Source organism: Phacochoerus africanus, chromosome 13 (genome assembly GCF_016906955.1).
Source record: "Phacochoerus africanus isolate WHEZ1 chromosome 13, ROS_Pafr_v1, whole genome shotgun sequence".
NCBI classification, from domain to species: Eukaryota; Metazoa; Chordata; class Mammalia; order Artiodactyla; family Suidae; genus Phacochoerus; species Phacochoerus africanus.
The window spans coordinates 8,971,240-8,997,119 of NC_062556.1; the positions used below are offsets into that span (position 1 = coordinate 8,971,240).

The following is a 25,880-nucleotide window of genomic DNA, read 5'->3' on the forward strand; positions in this document are numbered from 1 at the left end:
ATTGATACACCTACTATATGGCATTTGATAGAGAATTTTGTTTTAAACAAGTGATACACTAGTTATACCTTAGAAATACTTTTTTGCACAGATTAATTTGCAGAAACATAGTTTTACCAATATAATGAATAGGGGAATCAACTAAGGTGCCTATAACTAGTATTTCTTATATATTTAAGGTAGTCAAGGAAAAATACTAAAGTTTTACAAAAAGTTGGATTTAGATATGAACTATAAAACTATCTGACATTATCTACAAAAGATAAAATTAGTTTAAAAATCTGGTTCCTATCCACTTAGATGTCCTCATAATAATCAAAGGTATTACAACAAAAGATTATAAAAACATTTAAAATACAATGTTATATAATTTTTATTTACACTTCAGAATTTAAACAACTTGCTGGGAACATCTTTCGTGAGGCAGTGTAGTTTTTTTTTTTTTTTTTATTTAAAACTACTTAAACTTCAAGACAGGCTCACTAAAATTTTTTAAGGGCAAGCAACAAACGTGTTAGCTGAAAATAGCCAACTTAACGATTATCTGTGACACAGACTTGATTATGTGAGCCTAGAGAGCCTCCCCACCTCGGTCTCCCCTGTGAAGGAGGAGGTCTTTGTGTGCTTTTGTGTGGCGGTTCCACTGAATTCATTACAATAGAGATGGACATTTGATATTCATAACGATCCAACATCTGAGCAATCTTCTTTCGAGACACACCATGTTTATTCCTCCTACCAAAAAAGAAAAGGATTTTAATTCTTTTTTTTGAGAATGTATAGGCTAAGAGATTAAAACTGTTTTAACAGGGTTCAGATTTTAAATTATATTTTGCAATAAATACTAGAAGATACATCTACATTTTATAAAAAAAAAGATTGGTCTGTTCAGAGTTATAAATAGTATCTTAAAAAGGCTTAAAGATACCACAAATCACAGCAAAATGTTAACTGATTATACCTTCTTCACACAGAACTAACTACTAATTCAATGAACCACTGAGTTATCTCCCCCCCTTTTTAAACAAAATGAAAAATTATGAGAGATGGTTTTGAGAAGAATTGAGTGGGCTCCTATAATTAAAAAAAGCAATATGAAGGAGTTCCCGTTGTGGCGCAGTGGTTAACGAATCCCACTAGGAACCATGAGGTTGCGGGTTCGGTCCCTGCCCTCGCTCAGTGGGTTGACGATCCAGCATTGCCGTGAGCTGTGGTGTAGGTTGCAGACTCGGCTCAGATCCCGCATTGCTGTGGCTCTGGCGTAGGCCGGTGGCTACAGCTCCGATTCGACCCCTAGCCTGGGAACCTCCATATGCCGCAGGAGCGGCCCAAAGAAATAGCAAAAAGACAAAAAAAAAAGCAATATGAAATATCTTCACTTACAAAAGCTATTTTAGCACACTTGTGTTTAAAAATTTATTATCAATACTAAGCCATTACTAGAGATACAACAATCTGTATATCTATCACAAACATAACACTAAATGAAAGACACTAGATACAATATATACTGTATAATTATACCTATATAAAGTGTGGGGAAAATTAAACTATGGTGCTAAAGCAAAGGATATTTAAAAAAAAGAGACACATGCTTTAAAGAAAAGCAAAGAAATAATTACCAGGGAACTGTTACTGGGAAGAGGAGTTCAAAAAACTTCTAAAGTGTTGGTGATGCTCCCATGACAGGCATTGTGGTTAGAAGAATATATGCTTTGTTAAGCTACATATTTATATTTTATGTAATTTTTGTGAGATTACTTATAAAAAAGTGTTTCAAAAATTATTCTTGGAGTTCCCGTCGTGGCTCAGTGGTTAACAAATCTGACTAGGAACTACGACGTTGCAGGTTTGATCCCTGGCCTTGTTCAGTGGGTTAAGGATCCGGCGTTGCCATGAGCTGTGGTGTAGGTTACAGATGTGGCTCAGATCCTGCGCTGCTGTGGCTATGGCGTAGGCCGGCGGCTACAGCTCCAATTCGACCCCTGGCCTGGGAACCTCCATATGCTGTGAAAGCAGCCCAAGAAAAGGCAAAAGACAAAAAAAAAAGAAAGAAAGAAAAAAATTATTCTTGATTATATGAGAAAAAGAATGTGTGTGTGTGTGTGTGTGTGTGTGTGTGTGTGTGTGTGTGTGTGTAACTGAGTCCCTTTGCTGTTCGGCAGAAACTGACAGAATATAAATCAACTATAATAAAAAAATTATAGGAGATCCCATTGTGGCTCAGCAGGAAGGAACCCGACTAGTATCCATAAAGGTGAAGGTCTGATCCCTGGCCTTGTTCAGTGGGTTAAGGATCCAGCATTGCCGTCAGCTGTGGTGTAGGTCACAGACACGACTTGCATCTGGCATTGCTGTTAGCTGCAGCTCCAATCTGATTCCTAGTTTGGGGATTTCCATATGCCATGGGTGCAGCCCTAAAAAAAGACCAAAAAAAAAATTTTTTTTTTAATTAAAAAATGAAAAAATTAAATACAATAAAAATTATTCTTGACCTTCACAGAACTTTTCACAATGCATTTTAACTCTTGTAGTGATCCATAACTTGAATTAGATATGGCAAAACATATAAGGATGTATTTTACATTTAACATTATAATGCTAGATTTAATAACTCATTTTTCCAGAAAAAAAAAGACACAAAAGAAATATTTACTGCTCAAAACAATTGATGCTTAGTTTAAAGATGAGAAGAGAAAGCAAGAGTTAGAATGAGAGCTAGAGATTGGAGGTTGAGGCTGAAATTGGCCAAAATATAACTGAATTCACAAGATGTCAAAATTGATGATTCAATCAATTCTTTACAAAAAAAAAAAAAAAAAAGCTGCCCATCTATACTAGATATCAGATAAACTGACTTTATTTTGTAAAGGTGATTTACATTTAGAAGTCTAATAAATTTCAAAAAAGTCTCAAAGGTAAATAAAGCCTAACTGTACAATGATTTCATTAATTCATTTATTCAGCATAACCCAAATATCTTTAGTTTTTAAACTTCTCCGTTGTACCTAAGGTACAATATACACACAGAAGCAGACCAACAATACCAGGTATTAATAATATTTACCAACTTAACTCTTCATAGATGTGGTTTGGCATGCAAATCAGAAAACGAAAGAAAGGTAACCAAAGGAATGAAGGTAAAAAAGGAGTGGGAGGCAAGGGGGAAAGAATTAAATTAGTTGAACACCAAACATACAGTAACAGCTTTAAGCTGGAAGAAGACAAACTGAGGTGAGAGAAAAAAAAAAAAGGTTTTGAAAAGAGAGATGGGTGCACACTTCTGCGAATATGCTCTGGAAAGTGTAGATACACTGTACCACACACTTTTAGTGGGTAAACTATAAGGTATGTGAATTACATCTTAAAGTTGTTACCAAAAGGGGGGAGGAAGGGAGTTAAAAAGAAAAAAGAAAAAAGGAGTCAAAGAGTCAGGTTAGAAAATCAGGGGAAAAGAATGTCCACAACTCTCACCACAAATACTGATATCCAGGGAGTTCCCGTCGTGGCTCAGCAGAAACAAACCTGACTAGGAGCCATGAGGTTTCGGGTTCAATCCCTGGCCTCGATCGGTGGGTTAAGGATCTGGCATTGCTGTGAGCTGTGGTGTAGGTTGCAGACGTGCCTCAGATCTGGTGTTGCTGTGGCCCTGGCACAGGCCAGCAGCTACAGCTCTGATTAGACCCCTAGCCTGGGAACCTACTTATGCGGCCCTAAAAAAAAGCAAAAAAAAAAAAACCCTAAAAACCAACCAAACAAAAATATTGATATCCAAAATGCTCTGAAAATTCACTTTTCTGTTGACTCATATAGTAGTAAAGTCTAACCATGTCTGAACTCATTCAACAATATCTACTCAGAACTAACATTAGATTATATACAGTCTTTGTTATCTACTTATATGGACTATTTATGATCTGACGCGGCAATACTGAGATGTTTGATTATGCCATGCTGCTCCAAACTCTCCTGGGGTGTTACAATTTATGTATATACAGTGTATTACAGTTCTAAAAAGAAAAAAAAAATCCAATTTCCAAAACACACTGACTTCCCAGGATCTTGGGTATGGGATAATAGATCTGTAGCAGTAAAGGTGGAAAAGGGAGAGAGGTGAAAGCAGTAAAAAGGTGATGGGACCTAAAATGAGGAGGAGATGAAGTTGGAAGGACAAGGCAGAGAGGTGGCCTAGCTAAAAAACAAAGAGAAAGTCCTAATTTTCCTCTCAGTTTTCTAGATCTCCAACAGCATTCAATAAGCTGGGAAACAATGCAGAAATTCACTTAAGAGAAAGTAACAAACACACTTAACAAAGAACATCTAATGAAATTTAACAGAGCAAAGAGCCTCAAATACATTAAAGTCAATGTTCCTCTTAAAAGAATGTGAGAAACAGCAGTCCCTATTAGCAGTCGTAAGTAGCAAAGATATAACAAGCAAAAGCTAGTCAAGAAATTGACATGTGAAGGAGGAAAGAAAAAAAGATAAGGGATTAAAAAAATTGGGGTGCCTTACTTTTCTAATTCTTCAGGATCAAATTTCCACCAAGTTTCAGGTTCATGAAACTCTACTCTGTATCCTTTTCCTATGGCCTACACAAAAGGAAGAGAACAAAACCCAGAGAATGCTTCTTAAAGCAAGATGGCAGAAAGATATAAATTTCATTTAGGCATTACCTCTAAATTTGCTCAACCAAGAAAAAGTTTACTTTTAAAGTAATACTGTTTATAAAAAATGTAAGACCCCTTAATGGACAAATTCCAATTACTATCCTCAAGTTCAGACAAAACTAATAAAATGAACATATTGCTTGATAAGCACCATTCCCAATTTTTAAAAAACTAAGCAAATGAACACAACTCTTTAGAGAAAAAGAACAAATTTTTAATACTATAGATCAAAGTAACCAAATTTCAGAGTATGAAAAAGTTGACAAGAATAAAATATAAAAACTCTCTCATAACTCATATTTACCATTTCCACATATGGTTTCATTTCCCAAGCTTGTGTATTAGTGTTGTCTATTATAACTGGAGATCTCCCCTGATTGATAGCTTGTTTAGCTGAAAAAAAAAATAAATTTAAAAAAACAAATTTAAAAAAACAATAAAAAATAGAACTATGAGATAAAAATACACACAATACAATTTAAACATTCATTGTTAGGAAACTTTCTATATCCCTGTACTTAAAGCCAAAACTGTTCAATCTCTTAAGTCAGTGCCATGAAAATAAAAGGACTCTGCTAGATTAAAGAGAATTAAGAGGTATAAAAACATGCAATGTGTATTCTCCAGACTGGATGCTGCTTTTGACAAACTAGTTGTAAAGGACATTTTTCAGAACAGATTTTGTTTGAACTTGCATCTAATGAAGGCTTCAGTCTGGAACTGATTTTCATCTACAGAAAATGTAGCAACAAGTTACATTTGAATATGGTCTGAATATGAGAAGAGGTTAATATTTACTGACATGGAAAAATGGGGACTGTTAACTGAAAATGGCAATTTAAAAGATAATATATAAGTATAATCTTATTCTGTGCAAAATATAAAGATGTGAGAAGTTACTAAGACACCAAAAGTGGTCGTCTATAGGTAGTGGGAATATATACATTTTATGCTTAACTTTATTTTCCAATGTTCTATACTTACAAATAATGCTTCAATGCTTTTGAAATAAGACAGACTTTTGTTTAAAAAAAAAGTGCTACAGATTTATCATTACTTACAGACCAAGTAAATAAATACCACAATTCAACTGACTTTGTGGACATTTCTTAGGACTATTACTCTCAAATAGGAAATTAAGATAGAAGGCAACTTCTCTGAACTGGATCTTCTATCCCTGTGCCACCTCTTCCCCCATGTGGTGAGAATTACTGCTACAGTGAACAACTGCTAATGACAGGAGTCTGTATACCTCCTTAAGTGTAAACAGGCAAGATAGTTAAGAACCCACAATAAAATTTAAAAAGCTGAGGCAAAATGCAATGATATGGAAGTTTTGCCTGGATTTAGAATTCAAACCACTAAGTTCTATGAAATGAAAACATTTAAGAGATCTCTAAGGGTAGACAGAATTCTAAAGGTTAGTTAAGTCATAGTGCTATGGTGGAATACATATTTGGGAGAAGTTGTCTCTAAATAGTAAAACAAAATTTAGAACTTGGGTCATAAATAGGATACCAAAATGCTATCATCTCCCACTGTTCCATTCCCAAACAGTGATCAAAACTTTCAATAAAAAAAAAAAAAGTACTGGAGTTCCCGCCATGGCTCAGTGGTCAAGGAACCTCACTAGGACCCATGAGGATGCGGGTTCGATTCCGTGCCTCGCTCAGTGGGTTAAGGACACAGCATTGCTGTGAGCTGCGGTGTAGGTCACAGACGCAGCTCAGGTCTGGAGTGGCTGTGGCAGTGGCGTAGGCCAGTGGCCATAGCTCCGATTCAACCCCTGACCTGGGAACCTCCATGAACCACAGGCACAGCCCTAAAAAGACCAAAAAAAAAAAAAAGAATATAATTCACACAGTATGAACATTTTAATGAAATATTCTAGACTAGTATTGCAAAAAGAAAAAATGTTCCACGCAAACTTCCTGGTCCAGCAAAGTATACTGGCTCATTCCACTTATCATCTACTTCTATTCCCTTAACTTTAGGTCAAGAACTCCAAACATTTTTTTGGAACTGTAATACCATTATTTATTTGATTTGGGCAGTAACACTGTGACATTTTAAAAAATCAAAAAGAAGTAATATTTTAAAATATTTTTATATTACTGTAATATATTTGGTACTCTGAAAACTGACAATCAAAAAGAAAAGCATTTATCCTGTTTTTCCTGCATATATTGTACTTTAGGGTAACCTTAGTTACTAGTTTTTAGGTGACAGGAAGTTCATTGCAGAAGAATTCTAAGGTATTAAACAAAAAGCAAAGATAGACCTAGAAAATCACCATTTTGCAACCATGAATGAAATAACTGATTCAGGAAACAATTCATTGTTAACTAAAACAGGGAATAGGCTGCCCTTTGAATCTACTGAACTTAGCATCATTAAAAATGGGACAGCCAACATTTGCTTCAAAAAAAAAAAAAAGAGAGTTGACCCTAATTAATCTTCTCATCTACAACAAGTTAAATAGTTATCACATGGAAGCAAATACATAACTACAGGCTTTGGGACACTACAGAACCACAAACCAAGTCTCTGAAACAAGTTAGTGTTATGAGAGCAAAAAAAGGCAAAATTGCTATAGATTAACTTAAAGAATCATAAAGCCAATGACCTTGTTTAGATCCTAATTCAAACTGCAAAGAAATATTTAAGACAATAAGGGAAATTTGATTACAGACTATATTACACGATGTCAAGGAATTGGGGTTTTATTAATTGTTTTGAGGTGTGATGGTGGCATTACAATTAAAGAAGATGTGATTAAGTAAGAAGGTTAATTTGAAATGCATATAGCATGATTCTACATTTTGCTTAAAAAATACTTCAGGAGTTCCCGTGGTGGCGCAGTGGTTAACGAATCCGACTAGGAACCATGAGGTTGCGGGTTCCGTCCCTGCCCTTGCTCAGTGGGTTAACGATCCGGCATTGCCGTGAGCTATGGTGTAGGTTGCAGATGCGGCTTGGATCCCGCGTTGCTGTGGCTCTGGCGTAGGCCAGTGGCTACAGCTCCGATTAGACCCCTAGCCTGGGAACCTCCATATGCCGCGGGAGCGGCCCAAGAAATAGCAAAAAGACAAAAAAAAAAAAATACTTCAGTAAATGTTTAAAAAGGGAGGGGGGAATGAAAGCAAAAAGAATAGGCCAATGTAGCAATATCTTTATAAGTAAAAATAATTCTGAATGTTGGGTGTGTGGGGTTCACTGTAATCTCTCTACTCCAGGTTTACATAATCTGTTTCATCATCAATGCATCCTTAATATTGTAAATAAGAAATTAGATTATAACATAAATGTTTACTTACATAGTTCTAGATAACAGTTTTTAACCCCCACTGCAACATCAAAATATCTGGACAACTTTCAAAAAATACCAAAGTTTAGATCCACTTCACCAACTAAACTAAAATCTCTGAGGCTAAAAATTAAAAATAAAAAAAAAATTGCTGAGGCTAAAACTCAGGTATAAATTTTTTAAAAGGTCCCCAAGTGATTCAAATGTGCAGCCAAGGTTAAAAATTACCTGTGCCAAGAGTTCCCGTCATGGCACAGTGGTTAACGAATAGGAATCATGAGGTTGCGGGTTCGATCCCTGCCCTTGCTCAGTGGGTTAAGGACCCGGCGTTGCCGTGAGCTGTGGTGTAGGTTGCAGACGCGGCTCGGATCCCGCATTGCTGTGGCTCTGGCAGCAGCTCCGATTCAACCCCTAGCCTGGGAACCTCCATATGCCGCGGGAGTGGCCCAAGAAATAGCAAAAAGACAAAAAAAAAAAAAAAGAAAAGAACTACCTGTGCCAAAATGAAAAGAAACCGACCCATGCGCCTTCAAAAAATTATTAAGTAGATTTTCTGTCAAGTGATAGCAATGAAAAACATTTTTTTGCCTTTTTTTTTTTTTTAGGGCCACACCTGCACCATATGGAACCTGGGCCATGGGTTGAATAGGAGCTGCAGCTGGGGACTATACCACAGCCATGGCAACAGAGGATGAGAGCTGCACCTGAAAATTATGCTGTAGCTCATGGTAATGGTGGATCTTTAACCCACTGAGCAAGGCCAGGGACCTAACCTGCATCCTCAAGGAGAAAACGTCTGGTCCTTAACCTGCTAAGCCACAATGAGAATTCCAGGTACACTACACTACTTAGAGTTTACGAATTCTACCTACAGTCTCTGATTTTCACAACAACCTCAATCAAGTAGGGCAAGTATAATTATCACTGCTTTAATAGATGAAAAACTGGGTCTCAAAGCTGTTTCAATGCCTTGTCAAAGTCATCCACCTGGTGAAAATCAAGTGGAGAACAAAAATTCAGATCTTCTGACTCCTAGGCAAATATTCTATCCCGGGAGGCTTGGCCCAAAACAAACCTCTGTTCTGGTTCCAGTCATGGGCATCACCAAGCTGATTAACATTATACCTGTACCCATCTTGATGGTGAAAATAGTCATCAGTGCTGAACACAATGCCATCACGACTCTGACCAAGCAGAATTCTGTTAATAAAAGAAATCATAAAGTGCCATTTATAAAATCTATAACCATCAGAAATAAGCCACACAAGAAAGGTTATTAAATGAATTTCTGGTACATATTTATAAGTATATTGCAGATAGGACAGCACAGGAGGGAAATCTTAAAAAGCTTTCAGGTTTCAGAGTTCCCGTCATGGCACAGTGGTTGACGAATCCGACTAGGAACCATGAGGTTGCAGGTTCAATCCCTGGCCTCGCTCAGTGGGCTAAGTGATCCTGTGTTGCCATGAGCTGTGGCGGAGGTCACAGACGCAGCTTGGATCCTGCATTGCTGTGGCCCTGGCTTAGGCTGGAGGCTACAGCTCTGATTAGACCCCTAGCCTGGGAACTTCCATAAGCTTCAGGTGCAGCCCTAAAAAGACAAAAAGATGGAAAAAAAAAAGCTTTCAGGTTTCAAATATCACTTCACATTTAATATCCAAGCAAAGAGATTGACAAGTGTTCAGAGTATCAGCATTCTGATAACCAGTGAAGTGAGAGTCATGAAAAAGACTGGAGATGTGCTGAGGAAAGGTAAAAGACAGCAAGAATCATTTGGATCCAACAATAACAAAAATATTTTGTTGTTTATCTCCCTTCCCTCAACCCTTAGGCAATGGGATATCATTCTGTAACTTCTTTTTGAGGAAGGAAAGACAGTGGAAGGTAGTAGAAGCAATGATATTTTCCTGGGGTGATTCAAGAATGCTTCCTAAGAAATAACAGGAAGGATACCAACTATTAAGATAACAGAGTTCCTGCCGTGGCGCAGTGGTTAACGAATGCAAACAGGAACCATGAGGTTTCGGGTTCGATCCCTGGCCTTGCTCAGTGGGTTAAGGATCCTGCATTGCCATGAGCTGTGGTGTAGGTTGCAGAAGTGGCTCAGATCCCGCGTTGCTGTGGCTCTGGCGTAGGCTGGCAGCTACAGCTCCGATTGGACCCCTAACCTGGGAACCTCCACATGCCATGGGAGCGGCCCTAGAAAAGGCAAAAAGACAAAAAAAAAAAAAGATAACAAACACATCTCCTCTTTCCTCAGCTTACAATAAAACTATATATTTTATAATAAAAATAAAATCAAATATATAAAAACTTTTAAAAATTTAACATACATTTCTACTTAGAGAATTATAGTTCAAATTACTTCAAACCAACCAATCAAAGTAAATAGTTTATATTATTTGTTTGCTTGTTTGGGAGGCTAAAGTTGGATTTCTTTCTTAAGTAGCCATAATTTTCCCAAAATATACCACCTAACACATATGGCATCTTATTTGCCTATACAGATAACCTAGAATATAAAAATGCTACAATATTAGTATTCCAAGCCAAAGCTCAATCACCTAAAAAGATTATGATCATAATAAACAATATTATTACAGTTAAATATCATAGTTATATTCAACAGTACGAGAAAACTGATACCATCTTTCTTAGATACCATGTTTCATTTTTTTCTATTCTACTACTTTATTAATGGGTGATCTTTCAAGTATTAATACCATACTACAAGAGTAGAGCAGCTTTTTCTTTTTAAAGAGTACAGTAGCTTTTGCATCCAAAAAATGTTTAACTTCTTCCAAATAAAAAAAAAGTAGGGAGGGAGGAGACAGTAAATCCATTTATATTATTAAACGAAGTCAACATCAAATACAAATAAATTTCAATGAAGAACATCTTAAGTATATAAATTACAATTATAGCAAAGAATTTTACCTTGGAGAGACTTCTTCCTCCCAGACTGCTCATGCATCTTTCCAAAATTCCCTGAATTATCTCAAACTGTGAAGCTTTATTTTGAGGACTCATATTAAAAATACTTACATCAATCTAGATATAGCTGGTATCATACCAACCATTTGAACCAAAAATAAATTATTTAGGCATATTAGTATTGGGAGTTCCTGCTATAGTGCAGTGCATAGAAAATCTGACTGTAGCTGCTCCTGTCACTGTGTAGGCAGGGGTTCAATCCCTGGCTCCAGGCAGTGACTTAAGGATCCAGTGTTGCTGCAGCTGTGACACAGGTTGCAGCTCAGATTCAAGCCCTGGCCTGGGTACTTCCATATGCCATAGGTATAGCCACACTATGCAAAAAATAGTATCAGTATAGTCAAAACTGTTATAATCAGATTCTGTAAGAACTCTCACAAGTCAGGTACTACAATGGATTCTCAGAACATCAGAAGTTGGAACTTTGAAAAATCAAGTATCTAATAAAAAATTCAGATGTGGTCCCACTGGCCACTTGATTTGTGTTTTTAAAAAATAGCTATCCTGGAGTTCCCATAGTGGCTCAGTGGTTAACGAATCTGACTAGGAACCATGAGGTTGTGGGTTCAATCCCTGGCTTTGCTCAGTGGGTTACGTGATCCAATGTTGCCATGAGCTGTGGTATAGGTCACAGACGAGGCTGATCCCACGTTGCTGTGGCTCTGGCACAGGCCAGCAGCTACAGCTCTGATTAGACCCCTAGCCTGGGGACCTCCATATGCTGCAGGTGCAACCCTAGAAAAAGGACCAAAAAAAAAAAAAATAGCTATCATAATAGACTTGTGGTTGCCAAGAGTGGGGGGAGGAAGTGGGATGGACAAGGAGTTTGGGGTTGGTAGATGCAAACTATTACATTTAGAATGGATAAGCAATGAAGTCCTACTGTACAACAGAGGGAACTATATCCAGTCTCTTGGGATAGACCATAATAGAAGATAATATGGAGTTCCCATGGTGGCGCAGTGGTTAACGAATCCGACTAGGAACCATGAGGTTGCGGGTTCGATCCCTGCCCTTGCTCAGTGGGTTAAGGATCCCGCGTTGCTGTGGCTCTGGCGTAGGCCGGCGGCTACAGCTCCGGTTCGACCCCTAGCCTGGGAACCTCCATATGCCGCGGGAGCGGCCCAAGAAATGGCAAAAAGACAAAAAAAAAAAAAGAAGATAATATGGGAAAAAGAATGTATATGTTATGTATGACTGAGTCACTACGCTATACAGCAGAAATTGACACTACACTGTATATCAATTATACTCTAATAAATATAAAATTTTTAAAAATAAAAATAGCTATCTTTTTGGAGTTCCTCTGTGGCTCGGCAGGTAAAGGACTTGGTGTTGTCACTGCTGCATCTTGGGTTACTACTGTGGCACACATTTGATCCCTGGCTCAGGAACTTCCACATGCATGGGTGCAACCAAAAAGAAAAAGAAATTGTTTTGAGAACCTACTACAAACCAAGCATTTTATATACACATATATATCCATAACTGTCTATCCATCCACCTATTTATCTGAATATGTATACATAACTTTGACTGTATTTAATTTCACAACAGCCTTGTCAATGTGGTGTTAAATCCAGAAAAAAAAATTTCAGAAATTAGGCCACCAGCGTCACATCAATAGTGGTAGGTAGAAAAGCCAAAAACAATGGCTTACAACGGTATTTCCCTACTCCTGGAGTGTAGGCTGGAGTTCAGTGACTGGCTTCTAACTAGTAGCATATGGAACGCTAAACCCAAGATTAGATTATAGGGGGAAAAGTGGCTCGCTTTCTCTTATCACATTGTGAATGGAAAGAGGTCCAAGCAGCAAAGAACCGAGAGAGGTTTCCAGCCTACAGAAACCAAGTAACTGAGACCTTCAATCCAATAGCTCACAAGGAACTGGGTCTTATCAACAACCTCGTGAGAGATATTCCATGCAGATCCATGCATATCCTGCCCAAGACAAGGCTTCGACCAGAACACAGCTCTAGCCAAATCCTCATCACAGTATAACCAGAGGCATCCAGATTCCTGTGCTTCAGAAACTGTAAGAAGACAGTAACTGTTTGCTCCTTTAACAACTCAGCTTTAAGGTAATTTGTTACATAGCCATGGGTAACTAATGCATATCTGTGCTTATAATCTTTCACTTAATTAAGGAACAAGTGAAAAGTATTCCTGGTTCCTTAAACCTCGTTTTAAGAACCCTATTCCCCAAATGACCTACTATGAAATAGTTCATTTTCATGGTTTATTTAATTTCTAAGAACCATACATTTTCTTTAATACATCTATGTGTGTTTAAAAGAAAAAATAAGGGTTCCCGTTGTGGTGCAGTGGAAACGAATCCTACTAAGAACCATGAGGTTGCAGGTTCGACCCCTGGCCTCACTCAGTGGGTTAAGTATCTGGTGTTGCTGTGAGCTGTGGTGTAGGTCACAGACACAGCTCAGACCTGGCATTGCGGTGGCTGTGGTATAGGCCAGCAAATGTAGCTCTGATTCATCTAGAAGTTGAACTGGATGGGAACTAATCTGGGAACTTCCATATGCTGCAGGTAGGGCCCTAAGAAGCAAAAAAAAAGGTATTCTCCTCCCAAAAAAATTCTGAGTAGTAGTTCCCGTTGTAGCTCAGAGGTAACAAACCCAACCAGTATTGATGAGGATACAGGATCGACCCCTGGCCTGGCTCAGTGGGTTAGGACCTGGCGTTGCCATGAGCTGTGGTATGTAGGTCACAGACATGGCTCAGATCTAGTATTGCTGTGGCATAGGCCAACAGCTGCAGCTCCAATTTGACCCCTGGCATGGGAACTTCCGTATGCTGCCAGTGTGGCCCTAAAATAGAAAACAAAAACTGAGTAAAATTGACAATTGATGAATCCCTTACCTTCTTTTGTACTGAGTGACTTCACATACCTATCTCAAGACCACTTTCCTGGGACACCTCACTATCCAAACACTTTTTTTTTTTTTGTCTTTTCTAGGGCCGCTCCCGCGGCATATGGAGGTTCCCAGGCTAGGGGTCTAATCGGAGCTGTAGCCACTAGCCTACGCCAGAGCCACAGCAACGTGGGATCCGAGCTGCGTCTGCAACCTACACCACAGCTCACGGCAACACAGGGACCGAACCTGGAACCTCACGGTTCCTAGTCGGATTCGTTAACCACTGCGCCACGACGGGAACTCCCAAACACTTTTTGAATTAAGAATAAAGCCCTATGGAGTTCCTGTCATGGCACAGCAGAAACAAATTCTACTAGTATCCATGAGGATGCAGATTCGATCCCTGCCCTCGCTCAGTGGGTTAAGGATCCGGTGTTGCTGTGAGCTGTGGTGTAAGTCATAGACACGGCTCAGATCTGGCGTTCCTGTGGCTCTGGCATAGGCCGGCAGCAACAGCTCCGATTGGACTCCTAGCCTGGGAACCTCCATATGCCTCAGACGCAGTGTTAAAAAAAAAAGAAAAGAAAAGAAAAATAATAAAGCTCTAGATGAGAAAAGGTCGATCTTTCCTTGGAATTTAAACTGAGAGCTCCACCAACAACACAGAAGAAAAAAAAAAAATCTCTTGCCATCTCTCTTTAAACTAGTTTTCTATGGCTACTGTAACAAATTGCCACAAACTTGCTGGCTTAAAGCAACATAGATTCTTACAGTTCTGGAGGTCAGAAGTCTGAAATCAGGCTCACGGGGTTAAAATCAGGTTTGGGGCAGGCTGGCATTCCTCCTGGAGGCTCTAAAGGAGACTATTTCCTTGCCCCTTCCAGCTTCTAAAACCCACCTACGTAGCTTGTGGTCCCTTCCTCCATCTTCAACAGGAAGCATAGCATCTTCTCCCCTCTTTGACAAGTGCTTCAACCATCCTTTATCCCTGATCAACTCCACACATTTTGTTAATAATGAAATCAGTGACTTGTTTCTGAAAATTCTCTCACTGGTGAAATCAGTAGCATATAAGAAATGGGGATTAACTAAAATATTTCAGATTCAACCCTCTTTGGAAGAAAAGGGTTTAAGAATCTAGCAAAATCTATACCCTACACCCAAGATTTGATCCCTGTTTCATCCACAGTCAAAGGTTCTGTTTAGCTGATTGCCAACTACAGTGGCAACAGAATTCTACCTCTACAATATTGTTCAATTATGCCTTAAATGAATCTTTCATCAAAGTGCCGTCAATTTGCCTAAGGGGACAAAAAGCTGGCACTTTATTCTACCTACAAAGGTTGTGTGAACTGTTTTGCACTAGCATACTCACAAATGTATGTATAGTACATGTACATGTACGTGTGTATATACATTTTTTTTTGCCTTTTTATTTTTATTTATTTTTCTGTCTTTTGTCTTTTTAGGGCCACATCCGCAGCATGTGGAGGTTTTCAGGCTAGGGGTCTAATCGGAGCTATAGCTGCTGGCCTACAACACAGCCACAGCAAAGCCAGATCCGAGCCGTGTCTGTGACCTACACCACAGCTCACAGCAAAGCCGGATCCTTAACTCGCTGAATGAGGCCAGGGATCAAACCCGCAACCTCATGGTTCCCAGTCGGATTCGTTTCTGCTGTGCCACGACAGGAACTCCTTTTTTCTGCTTTCTTAAAGACCGTTCCTGTGTCATATGGAAGTTCCCAGCCTAGGGGTCGAATCTGAGCTGCAGCTGCTGGCCAAAGCCACAACACCAGATCTACTTATGCATAAATATTTAAAGTCTGCACTTGTGTTAGAATTTAATCTAAGACTGATTTCATTAAAATCTGTTGGTGAAGTTGTGGGTAAACAACTAAGCCTCACCCACTTACAACCAAATTGGCTCAGGTCAATTATCAATGAATAAATGATAATGCAGTCTTTTGTGGCTTATTCTACATGCAGAGTGGTAAGGGCAAATATTACATGAGTTCAGAAGGAAGATTACTGAGGACTGAGATGAGAAATCAAAACCTGTGGAGTGTAAACACATAAGAGAACCTCTGAATCAGTAGCATCCTGATAATGAATTGACAGTGTAAGGCAGGTAGCAGCCTAAGTCCACAAGGATATGAAGATAGAGAGGTAGGTAAGGAGTAAACTAAGGAAGAAAGGGACTTACACACAATTCCCAAAGAATGCGAAATTTATCTCCCTATAGCTCATTATCACATATCAATCAATACCAAACGATGTGAACTTTTAATTTAGTGCCCCCAAATCAGCTCAACTCTGATCCTCTAAATCTTTACTCCTTTCTTTAAAGCTCATTTGGAAAGCTAAATCATGTATGAAGACATTCCTCACTAAAGACTACACAGCTTTACATCCAATCCCAAATAACCATTCAAAAATGTGTGGACCAAAAGAGATACTCCTGCTTCTTTAACCAAGCTCCTCAGTCAGGAGTCAAGCATAGGGCTTGTGATATACAGTAAAGCAAATGATTAGGTAAGAAACACTATCATTTACATTCCCAATTGATGTCTTACCAGTTTTTCTAACTTCTCCCAAGTCCTTTAACCTGAACTCATTCTTTTTACTAGCCTCTGCTCCTTCTAAAAAATGAAAAGACTGTAACTCATCTCACAAAATTGTTAGATATGAAAGTACTCTGTAAATTGTAAATCATAACACAAATGGCAGTTGCAACTATAACTTCATTCTTATTACACATATTTCCTCAAATAAATATACATATTATATACAATCATCTCTATCATCTCCCACTACAATTATGTCTCCTTGAAATTCTACTGAATTATTACCACGCTTTATTCACCTTCAGTCAGTTTCAACACACTCCAATGTGTTGTTCCAAACCTAATCTTTTTGTTTGTCTTGCCTTTTAGGGTCACACCCGCAGCATATGTAGGTTCCCAGGCTAGGGGTCAAACTGGAGATACAGCTGCTGGCCTACACCACAGCCACAGCAACATGGGATCTGAGCCTCATCTGTGACCTACACCACAGCTCAGGGCAACACCAGATCCCTGACCCAATGAGAGAGGCCAGGGATTGAACCCACATCCTTATGGTTACCAGTTGGATTCATTTCTGCCATGCTACAATGGGAACTCCTAAACCTTTCTTTCTTACATTTATTCTACACCCACTTAGGAGGTCCTCACAAGATCCCTTCATCCAATTTTCAAATTTCAACTATTACTTTTCTCTGATTTTATGTTCTAAATCTAGAAGAATACTTCACTCTAACTTCTATGCTTTCCAAAGAGTTGAAATTTCACTTTCTCTACAAAATCTTCATTAAAGAGGAAACAAAACGCACAGACCTCAATTTAAATTCATTTACAAAGATCACAGCTTACAATCTAGCTTGAAATGTCTGCAGCATAATCATTCTATAATTTCTTGCTTCTGAAGAAATTCTGTTTAGATTATCTTGCAAGTAAACATAACACTTATAAAACGATTCCATGAACTTTTTTTTCCTTTTTTGGCCGCCATGCAGCATATGCATGAAGTTCCAGGGCCAGGGATCAGATCCAAGCTAAACCGCAGCTGCAGCAACCGCTGATCCTTATTCCACTCTGCCGGCCCGGGTTTGAGCCTGTGTCCCAGTGCTCCCAAGATGACACCAATCCCATTGTGCCACACTGGGAACTCCTCCTTGGACTTTTTTATCCTTACTCAAAGACATCAAATAAACTTTCTTTTTCCCCTTATCTAGGCATGTATCATGAATCATCCTACATGAACTACAACAAATTTGTATTTTGTTTGTGCTTTCTCCACAACTGCACAAATGCTGCACAATTTAAATGCATCAATATTCTTTTTTTTTTTTTTTTTCTTCTTCAGGGCCGCACCTGTGGCATATGGAAGTTCACTGGCTAGAGGTCAAAATGGAGCTGCAGCTGCCTGCCTACAATGCCACAGTAACACCAGGCAGAGCCACATCTGCGACCTATGCCAGATCCTTAACCCACTGAGTGAGCCGAGGGATCAAGCCCACATCCTCCTAAATATGAGTTTGGTTCTTGACCCGCTGAGTCACAACAGAACTCCTCAATATTCTTTTTTTAAAATGTAAATAAAAACAGGAATTTGAAACATTTCATCACACAAATCAACAGTTCTAATTCCATTAATTCAGATACTGCTGACTTCAAACTTTTTTTTTTTTTTTGTCTTTTCTAGGCCCACTCCTGTGGCATATGGAGGTTCCCAGGCTAGGGGTCCAATCGGAGCCGTAGCCACCGGCCTACGCCAGAGCCACAGCAATGAGGGATCCGAGCCGCGTCTGTGACCTACACCACAGCTCACGGCAGCGCCCGATCCTCAACCCACTGAGCAAGGCCAGGGATCGAACCTGCAACTTCTGGTTCCCAATTGGATCCATGAACCACTAGGCCACAACAAGAACTCCTGACTTCAAACTTCTTAAAGAAACCAAAAAAAGGCTTCCTCTGCCAATCAATGATAGAAACACAGCACAGTTCTTAAAACACACTCAAAACTCCTTTACTTGTGATATTTCATTTGCTTCTCACAATAACTGCAGAAAAATAAATACTATGTATTTTACTTACAGAGAGCAAAACCGATCCAAGGTCACAAAGTGAAATAACTCAGTCAAAGCCCAACTCTTCTTAAACAGCTGACTTAAAAGGGAAGGCCAGCACAGTTCTCAAACTGCATTTGCTTTCATCACTGTCGTAATTATACATGGTGAATCTATATTTAAAGCCCTTAGCAGAATCTTAACATCAATTCATATGCCAATCTCATTTCCTCTATCACAAAATGTCTGTTAAAATATTTACTGTCAGATGCCATTCTCAAGTATAACAAATTAAAATTTTTGTAGTAGAAGCATAAAAGCATCTGCTATTGATTACAACTATCAATTATAATGTTTAAGTAATGAATTACCAAGTATTCACTTGGTATCCTTTACTTACCGAGACAACGTTGTTTTCCCAGAACCAGGCAAACCTCTTAAAAGAATAAGTAACTTCTGTAATTTATTTAACTTTTCCTCTTGAAACTGCTGGTTCATAAACCTGTCTGTTCCATTATGCTGGTAAACAGAAGAATCTTTCCAGCATCCTTCTCTGGTTTCACAGAAACCATTACTAGCATATCCATCTTGCACACCACAGCCATTTCTAGAGGAATGATCACTACTGGTAATGTCACTACACTCAGTGTATGCATCGTTGTGATCAAAAGTTGAGCAATTCCAGTTAACTTGACAACTATCTACATAATATCCACGTTGCATCTGAAAGCCATCTTGGGTGTGGAAAATACTTGGTGGATTTGGTGGAACACTGAATCTTTGAATATTTAAGTGACAGTTAAAGCTGGGAACACAAGGATCTTGGGGAACTATAAAAGAATGCATTGACTGCCATTCAGGCATGAAGGAAGTAAACGAATTATCACAAAATGTAGGTATTACTTGTCCATTACAAGGATATTCGCCTGGCTCATTCCCATCACACTGCTGATAATCAAAATGTGACTGAGGACTATTACTAAGATCCTTTTTCTCTTCTTCAAATTTTAATACCTCATTATTATGACCCTGATAATATGGAATAAGTTGTTCCTTAGAGGGTTCAAGCTCCTTACAGCTGCTTTCTGAATCTTTTTCATTTTCAAGCTCTTCGATTTCTTTGTAAAACTGAGATAATTCATTGTCGATCTCTGATATTTTGGAGTTAAATTTCTGTTTCTCTTCTTGTTCTCCTTTGCCATCTATACCATTGATAGTGTCTGCTTGATCCCTCTTTTCATTACATTTCTTTTTCTTAGGGGGTTTGTAAATGGGTCCTATAAATGCTGTACTTGTACTATATATATCATCATCTTTGGATACCAATGCAGGGCGTGTATCCTGTAAAATCTGTGAATCAATAGACTCGGTAACATTTGGTCTATCACCAGGCATCTCATCATGCACAGGTTTCAGCAAATCTGTAGTTTTGGTTTTGTCCTCCTGAGGATGACTACGTCCTCTGCTATCAATGATGGGCACAGGGACCCGATGACTTCCAGTTTTCTCTTTGATTCTGTGAAAACTAGCGTTTCCATGATGGGGGAAAACATACGCCTCTTCAGTAGACTTCAGTTTCTTATAGCATGGTTCAATTGTTAGTTCTTCCCCATGTCCCATGGATTTAGCTCCAATTTCATCATAAGACATCTGAAGAGCAAATAAACCACACCATTAATAGCTAATATTTAGGAAATGTTAACAAAACTTTCTTCGGAAGCAATAGAAAAAAATAATTGATATAAGGATTTAATAACATTTCCCCAAAATACAAAAATTTTATAAATTTTAATTTCATAACCAGTTATTGTTAAGTATTGTTATGATACTAAGATTTAAAGGTGAGTTCTCACTGAAGGCAAGTAAACACCCTTTAAAAAAAGAGATACATCTCATCTGTAAACTAAATGATGTGTTTCTGAAATAATTAATGAATAATACATTTCTGAATTTAGAAAACTTAAGCAAGCTTGGAAAGCTGAAACTATGTACATATACACAGAGTTGAGTGTGTATGTGTGCATGTGCTGCACCTGAGGCAAATGGAGGTTCCCAGCTAGGGGCTGAAGCAGAGCTGCAACGGCCAGCCTACACCACAGCAACGCCAGATCTGAGCCACATCTGCAACCTACACCATAGCTCACAGCCATGCCAGATCCTTTAACCCACTAAGCTAGGCCAGGGATCAAACCTGAGTCCCCGGGAATATTAGTCAGATTCATCTCTGCTGTGCCACAACAGGAACTCCTATAATATATATTTTGACAATATAGACATACAACTGTGTACTAAAAGGGAGAATAAATTTGCCAACCAAAGTGACACATCCAAACTGGGTGTGATAAACTGCATCATACATCTTCCTGTTTAAAACTACAAGGTCCTGGCATTCCTTCTGTGGCACAACGGAATTGGCAGTGTCTTGGGAACACTGAGACACAAGTTTAGTCCCTGGCTGCCACAGTGGATTAAAGGATCCATCCAGCTTTTCCTCAGCTTCCGCTTAGGTTGCAACTGCGGCTCAGATCTGATCCCTGGCCTGGAAACTCCTTATGCTGTGGGCTGGCCAAAAAAGAAAAATGTAAGTAAATAAATAAAACCACTAGGTCTTGGAGTTCCCACTGTACCACAGTGGACTGATGATCTGGCTTGCCTCTCGAGGCGCCAGTTCACTCCCTGACTCAGTGCAGTGGGTCAAGGATCCAGCATTGCTACAGCTGTGTGCAGGTCACAGCTCTGGCTTGGATTTAATCCCTGGCCCAGGAACCTTCATATGCTGTAGGAGGGACAAGAAAAGAAAAAAAGAAAAAAAACAAAAAAAAATAGAAAAAACCACTAGATCTTTAGGAATAAATGGATCCAGCTCCCAACCTCAGGCAGTATCTCCTTAGCAATCAAATGTCAGATTAACTGAAATGTCCATCTTTATGGGCCCTATTCCTGCAGGTACTGTAAAAGTGGTTTCCAAATAGGTATGCGACAGGCTTGGACCTAGGACCTTTTGCTGATAGTATTTGCACCTAAACAAATGCCTCCTCAAGCAACAAGGGACTAAAAATAACTGTATGTATGTGCAGTTGGGGAAAATTATGGACAAGATATAAAGGACCAGAAATTCCCATGTGGCGCAGTGGGTTTAGGAACTAGGGTTGTAACTGCAGCAGCTGGAGTCACTATTATGTCACAGGTTTGATCCCTGGCCCAGGAACTTCCATGTGCCACAGGCACAGCTAAAAACCAAAAAAATCAAAAATTGAACTGATCAAACCAATACTTCTGAAGAGCTGGGAGCAAAAAAAAAAAAAAAAAATCCAAAAAAGAGTACTAGAAGCGAAAGCAGCACCACCTGCACACAGCACCACCACAGCAATGGACAAATCACCTAAGCCACTCCTCCAGCCTGACTCCTGGAGCTGCCCATACCCTCATCCCACGTAAGGAAGGCCAAATTCCCTGGTTGGTTCAAGACTTAATGGCACCCAATGTGGGGCAACTGTCCCTTTTCTGGGAGATCTGGGTGCCTGTAGGACCAACTTCTCTGTGGGGGTTGGGTGCCACAAAGTCTGTTCCCTACCAGGGTCTTTGGCATTTCTTAATCAACAGTAATTGGTAAGAGGCCAGACAAGAAATTCAGAGAAAGCTTTATTTGGGGGGTCCCCACTGCAGCAGAGGGGCGTGAAAACAAGTAACAAGTTCCCTTGCTTGCTCGGTGAGGGAGAGTGGTTTCTTACAAGGGGTGAGGGTAGGGACAGGTCCAGGGGTCAGGCCAAAGGGGTAATTTGGGTGGTCTGCCCACCCCTTTGGTGGTGTTGTGTGCAGAGTGCATGTGCAGTCCCCTGCATTTGCTCCCAGTACCCTGTTTTGTTCCCAAGTAACAGCTGGATTTTTGATCTTTTTGTATCTTGTCCATAATTTGTCCCAACTGAACATGCACACAGTTATTTTCAGTTCTTTATTGCTTGAGGAGATATTTGTCCAGGTGCAAGCATGGCAGCAAAGGGTCCCAGGTCCCAGTCTGTCTCAGGTATGTTGCATTAACTTTAAAGAAAAAAATAAGTAAATAAGTTGTTCTGAGATTGACGCCAGTATGTCAATATGTTTAAAAAGAAATCTGACAACTCCCAGAACCAAAGCCCTCATTTTTTCCAGTTGGTTGGTCTATCTTAAACATAAATTCTGCTTATAATTGAGCAGGACCCTGGGGGGTCTTCCTGGGGCTAGCCCTTCCCCCATAACCTCTGTTTTAGCTCCTCTCTGAAGTACCCAGATGACATCGTCTGATGTGTATTTCCTGAGTTGTTTTACAGATGCTAAAACTATCACCAGATGGAAGAAATTAACTACTTGATGATCACGAGTATGGACCTACCTTAGAGGACTGATAAAAGTAACCCTTGTGACTCCGCCCAGTTACCTCACCATTAACCAATCAGAGAGTTGTGCACGAGCTGATCGCTTACTCTGAGACAACCCCACCCCCAACTTCATTTGGCTTTTTAAAGGCTTTACAATTTGGGGTTCTGGGAGTTCGGATTTTTGGGGGACACAAGCTACCCGTCTCCTTGCATAGCTTGCAATAAGCTTTTCTCTCCTGCAAGCTCGAACGCTTCGGTTTACTTGGCCTCGCTACCCAACTTGCGATAAGAAGCTTCCCTTGAAATTCCTCGGGCACTCTCAAGAGTGCAACCTTAAAGCCTGTTTTATTCACAACCTCTTCATTCTGCCCGCTCTGGTCTTCCTTTCTCTAGCACGAGAGAAAAAAGAAAAGGCAAAGAGACGAACTAGAATGATACAGCTACGCTCTAGAGAAGCGGAAAGGTAAACCTGTGAAGAATGCCGTCGGTCCGGAAACAGCCTCCTCCCAGCTTCTCATTTCCTCATTACGAACAGCATAAGTCCCAAGAAAAAGCAAGGAGGCTGTATGAATAGAGAGGAGCTTAGGGAGTCTCCCTGTGCCCTAGCGGGTTAATGATCCAGCGTTGTCTCTGTGGCGGGGCAGGTTCGAGTCCTGCCAGTGGGTTAAGTGCCCAGATAAGGCGTAGGTCTCAGCTGTGGCTAGAATTTGATCCCCTGCCTGGGACCTTAAATACGCGCAGAGGGTGCAGAGAGTAAACCCCTATACAAACCTGAACCCTAAGGCCTCCTGACCTCCACACAGGGCAGCCCCAGGCAAAGTGCGTCACGCACTTTCTCTGCCCCAAAGGAGGCATGTTGGGATTCTGTCCGGGAATTTAAAAGAGCTCCGAGGCGGAAAGGTTCACTCCCGGCTTCGACCTTTACAGCCAACCTAAAAGGTTCAGTCAAGCGCCGGCTTAAACCCAAGTCGCGAATGGAAGAATACGAAGAACATCATCACCACAACCCCACCTCGCTTAAAATGGGATGTTTACTCACCTTACACACAGCTCTGCATTGACCTTTACTTCCCAATGAAGTCTTCTTCTAGAAACACACGAACATCTCAGGTGAAAGAAGCGCGGGGAGACGGCCCAAACCTGAAACCCGGAGCGACTAAAAACCCGGCCGTCAGGAGATGAGCAACAAGCCGCACCTCCGTAAGCAAGATGTCGGCCACCGCACGGTTACCCCGGAAGGGATTACGGAGTCGCGCCAGGCATTGTGGGAATCGAAGTCCGGCCTTCGTGTCCGGCCTGGCAACCTCATCGTCTCCCAGAATCCATTGCTTCAAATTCGCGCCAATGGCAACAAACGTAGACCGGAACTAGTTCTTAGGTTGCAGCCGGTTACTTCTTTAGAAGCATCAACTTCGGCTAAAAAAGGCGATGACCTGGTCCGGGGTTCATCCTTGAAGGAATAAAGACTGGGTGCCTGGAAGCCCAAACAAAGACATTAGATGCTCTCAGCGCGCGGGCTTTAAGGCTTTTGGGAAACAAAGCTTTTTCAAAGGGAACTTAATATATGGTCTCGTCAACTAGGGTTGCTGACCTTTCTACGAAAAACCGGTAATTGTAGGCTGTTTCTCTCAGGAAGAAAAGAATCACTACAGCGGAGCGTTGATAGCAGATAAAAGTAATTATGAGAAAAATCACCTCTCATGTCATAACTATATTTTGTTTTGTTTAGGGAAATGGAGACCATTTACTGAGTTTTCCCATTTAAAAAAAAGTCAGTTTGTTAAAAGCACTTGAAACAGGACTTCGTTTGTGATGATGCTTGTACAACTATAAATATAATAAAAGTCGTTGAATTTTTAAAAAGAAGAACAGCGCTTGATAAAAGTATGTGCTGTGTAAGCGTTTGTTAAATTATAAGTAACTACAGGAGTTCCCTGTTGTGGCTCAGAGCAAAGGAATCTGACTAGCATCCATGAGAACATAGGTTAGATCCCTGGCCTCGCTCAGAGGGTTAAGGATTCGGCATTGCAGTGATCTATGGTGTAGGTATCACACTCACCCAGGATCCTGCCTTGCTGTGGCTGTGGCTAGGCTGGCAGCTGCAGCTCTGATTAGACCCCTAGCCTGAGAATTTCCATATGCTGCAGGTGTGGCCCTTGGGGAAAAAAAAAAGATGTTTTGAGATCAAGCAAGTATCCTGTTTCTAATCAAACTCTAATTAAGGTTCTGCCTCCATTGATGATTCTTATACAACTGATCTTTACAATGATAGTTACAAAATAATTATTTCCCCCCAACTCCTTCAAGCCCTCCACATTTATTATTCCTGATGCTAGTGAAGAGTATTATTATTAATAAGAAAAGCCCGGGAGTTACCATAGTAGCTCAGTGGAAATAAATCTGACATCCATGAAGTTGTGGGTTTGATCCCTGGCCTCACTGGGTGGGTTAAGGATCTGGCCTTGCTGCTCTCAGACACCGATCAGATCCCACGTTGCTATGGCTATGCGTAGGCCGTCAGCTGTAGCTCTGATGAGACCCCTAGCTTGAGAACCTCTATATGCCTCCATATGCTAAAAAGCAAAAAAAAAAAAAAAAAAAAGCCCTTCTTAGTTATTTAATATCAGTGTGAATTTATGTATTCCCCCTTATTCAAGAAGTTATAATCCATTGTTGTTCTTCTTTATTAATAGTTTATTATATCATAGTCTATTTTAGGACAATTTCTGGTTCAGAGAAAAACTGAATACATAGTACAGAGTTCCCACGTACCCCCCATCCCACACATAGTGTCACCTATTACTCACCTCTTACAGTATTACAGTACATTGTTAAAATTAATGAACGAATATTGATATATTAGTATTAACTATAGTCCATAGTTTTTTGCAGACTTCCTTAGTTTTTACCTAATATCCTTTCTGTTCTAGGATCCCATACAGGAGACAGTACCACGTGGAGCTGTCATTTCTCCTTAGGCCTCTCTTGGCTGTAACAGTTTCTCAGACTCTGCTCAGTTTGATGACTTTGGCAATTTTGAGGAGAACTGGTCAGGTACTTTGTAGGAGGCTTT

At 39.9% G+C, this 25,880-nt stretch overlaps 1 protein-coding gene across 5 annotated transcripts; it reads right to left on the reverse strand.

The window, feature by feature from the left end:
- Positions 1–355: 355 nt before the first annotated feature.
- Positions 356–24,048, reverse strand: LOC125113294 (NEDD4-binding protein 2-like 2). Of its 5 annotated transcripts, XM_047755898.1 has the most exons (6): positions 23,847–24,048; positions 18,853–20,102; positions 9,053–9,177; positions 4,975–5,063; positions 4,516–4,592; positions 356–735 (listed from the first exon to the last, which is right to left on the reverse strand). In XM_047755898.1, exons 2-6 carry the CDS (start codon positions 20,100–20,102, stop codon positions 534–536), a joined length of 1,743 nt encoding a protein of 580 aa, XP_047611854.1. In that variant the 5' UTR covers positions 23,847–24,048; the 3' UTR covers positions 356–533. The 5 variants fall into 5 exon arrangements, 3 of the variants coding, with proteins under 3 accessions (XP_047611854.1, XP_047611857.1, XP_047611855.1); XM_047755899.1 differs by lacking the exon at positions 4,516–4,592 and having other exon boundaries at positions 600–735; XM_047755901.1 differs by lacking the exons at positions 18,853–20,102; positions 23,847–24,048 and having other exon boundaries at positions 9,103–9,172.
- Positions 24,049–25,880: the final 1,832 nt, after the last annotated feature.

What these genes read in the sequence shown, in the direction of transcription:
- LOC125113294 (XM_047755898.1), bottom strand. Translation starts at nt 20,102, where the DNA reads ATGTCTTATGATGAAATTGGAGCTAAATCCATGGGACATGGGGAAGAA. An exon ending in GGGAAAACAACGTTGTCTCG is followed by an intron (nt 9,178 to 18,852) that starts GTAAGTAAAGGA and finishes TTTTATTAACAG; the next exon opens with AATTCTGCTTGGTCAGAGTC. An exon ending in TGACTGGAACCAGAACAGAG is followed by an intron (nt 5,064 to 9,052) that starts GTTTGTTTTGGG and finishes TTTTTTTTTCAG; the next exon opens with CTAAACAAGCTATCAATCAG.